The 8,919-nt window shown below is 49.4% G+C and overlaps 1 protein-coding gene and 1 non-coding gene across 4 annotated transcripts in view; both read right to left on the bottom strand.

Annotated features, from left to right (window-relative positions):
* Nucleotides 1–924: 924 nt before the first annotated feature.
* On the bottom strand, nucleotides 925–996 carry TRNAH-GUG (transfer RNA histidin (anticodon GUG)). The gene has a single exon. It is a non-coding gene; the product is annotated as a tRNA-His (tRNA).
* A 5,091-nt stretch (nucleotides 997–6,087) lies between these two features.
* The window catches only part of LOC149330322 (triokinase/FMN cyclase-like), a 35,505-nt gene continuing 32,673 nt past the window's right edge, over nucleotides 6,088–8,919 (bottom strand). For all 3 annotated transcript variants that reach the window (XM_089560900.1, XM_089560899.1, XM_089560897.1), the window contains one exon: nucleotides 6,088–6,505. In XM_089560900.1, coding sequence (XP_089417026.1) covers nucleotides 6,111–6,505 — 395 coding nt within the window. In that variant the 3' untranslated portion in view covers nucleotides 6,088–6,110. The remainder of the gene's footprint in view (nucleotides 6,506–8,919) is intronic.

Genomic DNA, 8,919 nt, shown 5'->3' with positions numbered 1-8,919 from the left:
GTCCCCATGTAGCTCAAGCTGAGATAGAAAACGTCTTGAAGCAACTATTCGAAACAAAACGAACGTCTATAATACACGTGTATAAAGTAGACGATGCAGGATCCACAATCTAGGAGTCGTCAAGAAATTTCTAAAATGGGCTACAGCATAACCTCTTCCAGACGTCGTAAAGGTTGTCGAGATGAACAACAGGAAGACCTTAATTCCTCTACGAATGCAGCTATAGTTTCGAAGACGTTTGCAATGCGATTTATAGCACCAATTTTGTACCCGCAAATTTTGCTAATTTTGTTCAGCTAAAGAGGAACACTAAGTTCCCACATCAAGCCTGCACGTCCAGATAAACATTTCCAGCTGGGAATCATGTAACTGGTCCCAAAGTGCTGGTTTAAGCAATATTGGGTTATTAGGAGGCTAGCTGCTGGAACCAGGAGCTGCCAAAACCAGCTGGTGCCCTGGTAGAATTTTCGATAAGTTAAACTTCTCTATGTTTGGATAAACCGTTCATGCGATATCCTTTTTTTTTACCTTTCTGAAATCTATGCGGCACCCGCATGAGAAGCGAAGAGGTCGGGGAGTGGTGGTGGGGGGGGGGGGGGGGGGGAAGGGGGCAGATGTGCACTTGGTGAACATTGGTGCGGTGGTTGGCTGGCAACCTCAGCTTGTTGCAGTGACAATTGATCTTGGCAGTGACACCAACGAAATTGAAAGAAAGGGAAAAGAAAAATCAGTTAACAATGGGGGAAGCATAGGCTAGGTGGCGCAAGCTGCCGCCTGATACAAAGGGTAAATCCATTATCATCCATCCACTCAGCCAGCCTTCGGAGACTTACGCAGCGCGGAAGGGGAGGAGGAGTCGTACTTAAGAGGATGCAGAGCTGAGATAAGGGATGTCCGGAGAGAGAAAATGAAAAAAAAATATATTGCCGTGACCAGGATTCGAACCTGGGTTATTGCGGCCACAACGCAAGGTACTAACCACTATACGATCACGGCTGCCCTGGAGGGACGGGTGGCACAGGGAAAGAGCCGGCACCAATGCAGACAAACTGGTTCTGACGAAGCTCGGTGGAGTAGGATGGAGAGCAGCAATGTTCGCTCGACTTAACCGCACCATAAGGGAAGAAATGGAGGATGTATGAACTGAAGCCAAAAATAAAATATTATTCACACTGTTACAAAGATAAGCTCTCATGAAGAGGGCTACATATGGCGCGCCCTTCAAGGTTTTAGTTATCTAGCCTTTTTCGTTAACAGCTTGCTGCTGCGTCCGTACCAAGGTGGACGCCAAAATAGCAGTGTCCGGTAGAACGTTTTTGCGGGATAGTTGGTTCATGTCGAGGAGAGTTGAGATCGCGCGAATAGAGACGAGGGCCTGAGGCAAAGAAAGTGACGCAACACAACGCGCATAGTCACGTGTTCTGGCGTAGCAAGATAGACCCTCCAGAAGAAAAAAAAATGGCGGACGATTTAGCGTGGTTAGGCCGAATGCGAATTAGGTGCGCGAGCACTTGGGTTTTCACTTCGATTTCGGTTTTTTTTTTATTCGAGAAGTCTGCCATGAGGCATAAGTTGAGAAAAGGGGGAGAGGAATGTAGGTTACAGAAAGTTAAAAGAAGGAGTGTAGACCAGTTTCGGCGAGGTACTCGCATAGGCTGCTTGTGAAGTGATTGTCCATAGTCCACTTCACATAGTCCCCGTCGCGGTTCCACCACAGGCCGACCTCCCTGAGGAGCCGTTTTCTAATAGGGGCCGTCGCTGGGCAAGTCCACAACAGGTGCCGCACATCACAAATGTCCGGTGCAGCGCCGCAGTGAGGGCACCTGTCAGTTGCTGGCAGATATTTATCACCCCACCGATAACGGACAGAAGGGGTCAGGGCCGCCCCTGCCCGAATCCGGCGCACTGATACCTCCTTCTGCCGAGTAAGACTACGGGGGAGAGGGTGCGAACACGGAGGAATTAGAGCGCGTGTTCGCTGGCGCAGAGCTTGTGAATCGGAGACATGGGACAGGAACGGATCTGGGGGAAGAGGGGAAGGTGGCGGATCGTCTTATGTGTCAATGTGAGTCATAGCATCTGCTTGAATGTTATGTGGATCGTGAGCATGACCGCGAATCCAGTGTATGCGTACAGGACATGGGTATTTTGCGCAGAGTAGGTGAATTGATTGTGTAATCTGGAATGTGCGTCGAACAGCCTTAAACTGTTTAAGGGCGGCGAGGGAGTCTGTATAAATATGAACTGCATTGAATGTGGGAACGAGCGGAAGGGAAGCAATGGCATTGTAAATGGCTTGAAGTTCCAATGCCAGGTGGGTACATGTATCTGCGGTGTACGTCGCACGCGGATGGGAGGGACTATATACAGCAGTAACTCCCCGCTCTGCAGTATGTGATGCATCGGTGTACAATACGCACCCTTCAGGCAGATGCGCGGCTGATACCGACGGGGAAACAGTGGGGCGATTGTCTGTGAGCTGACAATACGACCACGGAAGGAGCGTCTTTAAACGATGAAGTTGTAGAGACTGTTTGCGAGCTCTGTTTGCCACCCGCTGGTCGATGAGTTCACTGAGAGTATTAATTTGGGCGAACTCCTGAAGCACGGGTATGGGTGTCAAACGAGGCAAAAATGTTATGGCGCGCATAGCTTCACGATTGATAGCCTCAAGGGAGTACTCTGCGGGTGAGACGTTGAAATTGTGCCTGATATATTATCCGTGGCTGAAGGATAGAGCGCACAAGCTGGCGGGCCGTATGAGCACGTGCGCCACCAGATCGCATAGCTATGCGACGAATCAGACCTATAGTAGCGTTAGCTGATTTACGTGTGGCTGTCAGCCAAGGGGTGCCAGTCCCAGAGGTATGAAGGAGGAGGCCAAGAATATGAACAGTTTCTACCTGAGGAATCGGAGAACTATCTACTGTGAAATTTAAAGGGGCAGCTTTCCGTAAGCCGGCTTTGTTACCAATGCGAATGAAACATGACTTAGTAGGCGATAGGGTTAGACCCAGAGGTGGGAGGCGAGATGTCAAGACATCTAGCGCATGTTGGAGGGCCGACTGATGGATAGACGCATCTGGGTGACAGCACCACAAGGTTATGTCATCGGCGTACGCAAGCACACGGATAGAAGGGATGGTCTCTAGGGCTCTAACAAGAGGAATAAAAGCCACATTGAATAATGTGGGGGCGAGAACGGAGCCCTGGGGCACTCCTCTATTGGAAGTGAAGTTACCAAAGGGCTTTCCATGGACCCGAACACTGAAGGTACGATTTGTTAAAAAGGCGTGAATGGATAGGAGAAACCGGTGAGGGAGACCAAGAGTTTGAAGGGAAGCTAGAATGGCAGAGTGAAGGATGTTATCATATGCCTTTGTTATGTCTGTCGCGATCACCGTTCGAACGAGGTGACTATGCGGAGAGTGGTGAAGCACGTCAGTAGCCAAAGTAGCAAGACCACCCTCCGTTCCAATTTGGGGACGGAAACCTATTTGGGAATCTGGGTAACAATCGTGTGATTGTAGCCACCACGACAAGCGTGCGGCGAGAATGCTTTCGTAAAGCTTGCAGATGGTAGGCGTGAGAGAAATTGGACGAAGGGCCGAAAGAGATACTGGAGGCTGACCTGACTTGGGTATTGGGACCACAATAGAATGCTTCCACTCTCCAGGGATGACACCAGAACGCCACACTTGGTTGAAAGTATCCAGTAGGGTTTGCAAAGCAGACCCATCCAAGTTACGGAATAAAGAGTTTGGTATGCCGTCGTGCCCGGGAGAAGTGGTAGTTTTGAGGCGTTCAATGGAGGTTAGCAATTCTGCCATGGTTAAATCAGAAGTAACCTCATCGGAAGGCTCTGTAACCGATAAGACTGGAGGAGATGTAGGGGTGCAGTCATGGTGTGGAAAAAACTGACGGGCCGCTTGTTGTGCAAATGTATCTTCGTCCACATTCAGCGCGAGGCGAATGCTTTCAGTGTAATCTGCAACCTGAGAAGGGCGCTCCATGGCGTGAAACACTCTCCAAAGATGTCGATTGCCCTGCGTAGAGGACAGGCGGGCACACCATGCAGCCCAGCGTTTCCTGCCTAGTTGCTTTGCATAACGCCGCGCTCGGGCGGTAGCTCGGTGAAGAGAGGGAAGAGCCAAGGGGTCCTCAGGGTTGCGAGAAGCATAATAATCGGCCTGGCGACGAAGAGCCCACAGATTCAGGAGGTGTATGTCCGGGTTTGGGTCGCCTTCATTTACAGTACTGGTAATAGTATGAGTTGCGACAACATCAGAGAGGGTAGACACTGCTGAAGACGGGCTGAATGTAGTTAAACGATTGTCAGCGCGTACAGAGTCCCATGATGTTATGCGTACGCTGCGGCGTACTTTCCGTAGACGCGAAGGAGTGAGGGAGGAGGATTGGTTTTCACGGTCAAGCAGGTTTCAGACAAGAATCGGCGAAATTGGACTTCAGCTTCGCCTTGAGCGTATGGCGTGGTAGCGTTATGGGTTAATGCATGCCCATATATGCGGAATTGGTCATCCTCTACTTTGCTTTCATAGATCGCTCGGAGTACTTATACCCCCCTTGGCGCAGTGCTGCAGCGTGCAGTGCCCTCAGTATATTTTTTTCTCTCAAGGATTCACCAACCGCAAGCAAAACCGCAAGTGGAAACCCGCAAGCTTTCAACCGGTCAGTATCGCAAATCTTATTGCAAATCCACTCCTCCTTGCGGGGGTTCCTTTAAAGATTTGACTAATACAGTTCCCGAGTTATTGATCAATTTGCTATCGCTCTACCATAAGCTTGCCGTCCCGGTTATCTCAATTGGTAGAGCGACTGCTCCGGTGAAGCGGTGGTCCCAGGTTCGAATCCCGGACCAGGACGAATTTTTCTTTAATTACGAAGTTTCTGAGAAAGCTGTATAGCTTTCCTTTGTAGCCGTATGGCTGCGCTTGGGTGGATGTCAGTAATTACTCCTCCCGCTAAAGAGGAGCGCGCGCATCACGTGACTTAAACGTAAGGCCACTGTGAGGCGGCGCGGTGAACTTCTGTCTTTAGAGGCGAGGGGAGGGGACTGCGTCTGGCAAGTTCTCAGATCGAGCTCTTTCGAATTCCCGCGAGGGCATCGGCTGTTTTAGCTCGCGGTTTGTATGATAAGTGACGTTCCTCTCGAGCTCCAGATGCCCGTGCGAATGCGACACAGAGGAACTGTGCCCTGTGCTTGCTTACCTGGTCAGGGCCTCTCTCCATCTTCAACTTATTCCTATGGGATGTTATGCGAAGACCTCCGTCCCTACTTACGGGATTGTTCCCTTACTGCTCCTTTAGTTTCACGTTCAAAATCTCTTTGCTCATCAGACATAACACCATCTATTTACCCCTCCCTTCTGCGAGACCCTGCTGATTGTGCTCTTCTCCTTCAGATGGTCCACCTTAGAAGCAACACAATTCCTAATTGTCCACGTTGATTTCTATCTTTCATCTCATTTCTCTTCCCCACACTCTGCTCAGAGGAGGGCTCCGTGCTCCTTTGCTGGGCATAGGTGGCTTTCTTCGTGGCCTGTATACTGTGCTTCGACTCTGTGATTGACCTTGACTGTGTTGTGACTTTGGTTTTGTCTTGTTTTCATTGTTTTTACTTCCCTAAATTCCATCGTGGCCGGCACTCTGTGCTTTGTCTTGTTACTGAGACCATGGCTATACTGTGACTTGGTTTTTTCTTTCATCAACTGCGTGCTGTGCTTTGTCTGTCTGCCTGTGACTGTTTGTGACGTGCCTTTTGTTTCCTCTTGTTTTGAGTTTTCTTTCTTTTACGGTTCTGACTTTTCCTTTCGTTTTTTTTTTTTCTTTGGAGCATTTACCTTATTCATTTATCTCAAATTGGCGTTAAGCCTGACAAAACATTGCTAGTCCGGGCTCCCTTTCTCTTTCTTTTTATGTTTTTTTTAACATTTCCTAAGAAGAGCAATAAATGAGTAAAAGGGTCAGGGGTCCTTAAAACACCACGCCGGGGAGGATTGTGGCCGATAAGGGCTCACAGTCGCAAGGACTGCAAACAGTATGAAGGAAAGAGGATCAAATGCGAGGTTCAAAAAGAAAATACGTTTATACTACACTGCGCAAAGGTGCCGCGGTAAGCACATCCGCAAAAGCGCTAAGCACGTTCGAAACAGCGCTAAGGACGACCACGTCGTCAGCGCGACTGCAGAGGCGTCGAGCTCTTGCTGCCGACGCTGGCGGGGCCGGTGGCGCGGTTTTCGGCGAGAAGCACTCGGATGGCGCACGACATCCAGATCTCGACGGCGCGGGCTCCGGGGTCCGGGTTCCTCAGCGCCTCTGGGTTCACGTAGGCTGCACGGCCGGCCTTGGCCCGCATGGTGCGCGTAGCCGTCGTGGCAGCGGACACGGCCTCCAATGCCTCGGCGAGCAAGCTCGGCAGATTCTCGGGCCGGTAGTCGTCCGCGTTCTTCTGCAGCACTGCCAACACAGCGTCCAGAGGGTCGAGCTGCAATTTGAACATGACTTAAAGCCTGCTTCAGTTGAAGCACGAGGCCTGCATGGTCTATATAGACAGTCTATGTACTTCTTATAGACTCTATTGCCTTCCTTTAGATATTCATCATCATCATCACTTATTTTTCCTTAAGGACCCCAGGCGGGGCATTACATAAGGGGGGAGCAAAAAAATGAAATCACAAACAATAGCAGCATTTGGAATATAACAGTGAAGAAGGCAAAATAATTGTTAAAAGAGCATTACAAAATGAAAGAGGGAACAATCACAGGTGCACTGTGGCCATCACGCTATATCAAGAGGAGGAAAACGGGAACATGGGAACATCCTTGTCTATTTATAGTCTACAGGCTGTCTATAGACGAAAGTCTACTAAAAGTGTATGACCATAAATCTATGGATTGCCTATAGACTGTCTATAGCATTTGTATTGCCTATAGACTGTTCTCTAGGATTTCTCTATAGAGAGTCTACAGACTTCATAGACTCATGTCTATGGACAGTCTATAGGCTGTCTAAAAATTTTTTGTAAAGGTGGAGCGGTCTTCGGCACTTGACTCTGCGTAGATCAAAAGAATAATTACTATTAGCTAGCTAAGTTTTTTTTTTTCGAGCTGTTTGCCATCAGGCAGAATGAAAAAGGAAAGAAAGTTATAAAAAGGAGTGCAAACAAGCCTCGCTTAAAAAGCGGCAAAAGTTCGTGATATAGCGATTATCTAGTGTCCACTTGGTATAGTCGTCTGCAACGTCCCATCGCAGGCCAACCTTTCTTAGTAAACGTCGTCTCACGGAAGCTGTAGCCGGGCAAGTCCACAGCAAGTGTTTTTCATCACACTGGTCGGGCGCAGCACCACAATGGGGACACTTGTCTGTCACTTCGTAACGTTTGTCACTCCACCGATGACGCACAGAAGGAGTCAGAGCCGCTCCTGCCCGAATCCGGCGCACAGATACCTCCTTCTCCCGAGTGAGACTCCGGGGGAGAGGGTACGAACACGGAGGAATTAGAACGCGTGTTCGCTGACGCAAAGACTGTTTCTCGGAAACATGGGACAGGAACGGATCTGAGGGAAGAGGGGAAGGTGGCGGGATATCGGATGTGTCAAGGTGTGTCATTGCATCCACATGGATATTATGCGGATCCTGGGCATGCCCCCGAATCCAGTGTATACGCACAGGACAGGGGTATTTTGTGCAAAGTTGGTGAATGGATTGTGTAACTTGGAATGTGCGCCGGACAGCCTTAAGCTGCTTAAGGGCGGCAAGGGAGTCGGTGTAAATGTGTACAATATCGAAAGTAGGTACGAGTGGAAGGGAAGCAATGGCATTGTGTATCGCCTGAAGCTCCAAGGCCAGGGGGGAGCAAGTATCTGTGCTATATGTAGCGCGGGAGTTGAGATGAGGATGTGAGGGACTGTAAACTGCAGTAACTCCCTGCACTGCTGTGTGTGATGTATCGGTGTATATTATGCACCCTGAAGGAAGATGGGCGGCTGATATCGGCGTCGAAGCAGAGGGGCGATTGTCTGTGAGCTGACAGTATGACCATGGAGGAAGAGTCTGTAAACGATGAAGCTTAAGCGACATCTTGCGTGCTCTGTTTGCCTCACGCTGGTCGATAAGTTCACTCAATGTATTAAGTTGAGCGTATTCTTGCAGAATGGGTATGGGTGTGATACGCGGAAGATAAGTTATGGCGCGCATAGCCTCCCGATTATTGATTCAAAGGAGTCCCACTGTCGGCGGGTGAGGCGATGAAATTGCGCTTGGTACACTATCCGCGGCTGAAGGATGGAGCGCACGAGTTGACGGGCAGTATCAAAACGCGCTCCGCCAGAGCGCATAGCTATGTGTCGAATCAGACCGAGAGTAGCGTGAGCCGATTTACGGGTCGCGTTTAGCTAGCTAAGTTAACCGGTACAAAAGCTACAACACAGTTTTCTAAGCCTTCATTGTCGAAGCTCCTCCAACTAATAAAATTCATAAAGCTGGAAGTGAAGATTTAGAAATTGTAGCTCCTTCAGATTCGTGGGTTAGGCATCCGGCCTGACCCTGAAGACAAGTCATAGTTCGACCACGAGGACAACGACTCGATTCCTTGCGTCACCACAACTTCCAAAGCAATTTGGGGACACGTCATGTAGTCATAGCCCGACTACAAGGAGGCTGACTGAGATTCATTGCATCAACACTACTTCCAAAGCAAGAGTAGAGTGGGGACACGTCATGTAGTCATAGCCCGACTACAAGGAGGCTGACTGAGATTCATTGCATCAACACAACTTCCAAAGCAATAGTAGAGTGGGGACACGTCATGTATTCATGGCCCGACTACAAGGAGGCTGACTGAGATTCATTGCATCAACACAACTTCCAAAGCAATAGTAGAGTGGGGACACATCATG

This window comes from Amblyomma mixtum, chromosome 9 (assembly GCF_055824585.1).
Source record: "Amblyomma mixtum isolate Tamu chromosome 9, ASM5582458v1, whole genome shotgun sequence".
Lineage (NCBI taxonomy): Eukaryota > Metazoa > Arthropoda > Arachnida > Ixodida > Ixodidae > Amblyomma > Amblyomma mixtum.
Note: the sequence above shows the minus strand (reverse complement) of the source record. Positions and strands in the feature narration are given on the sequence as shown.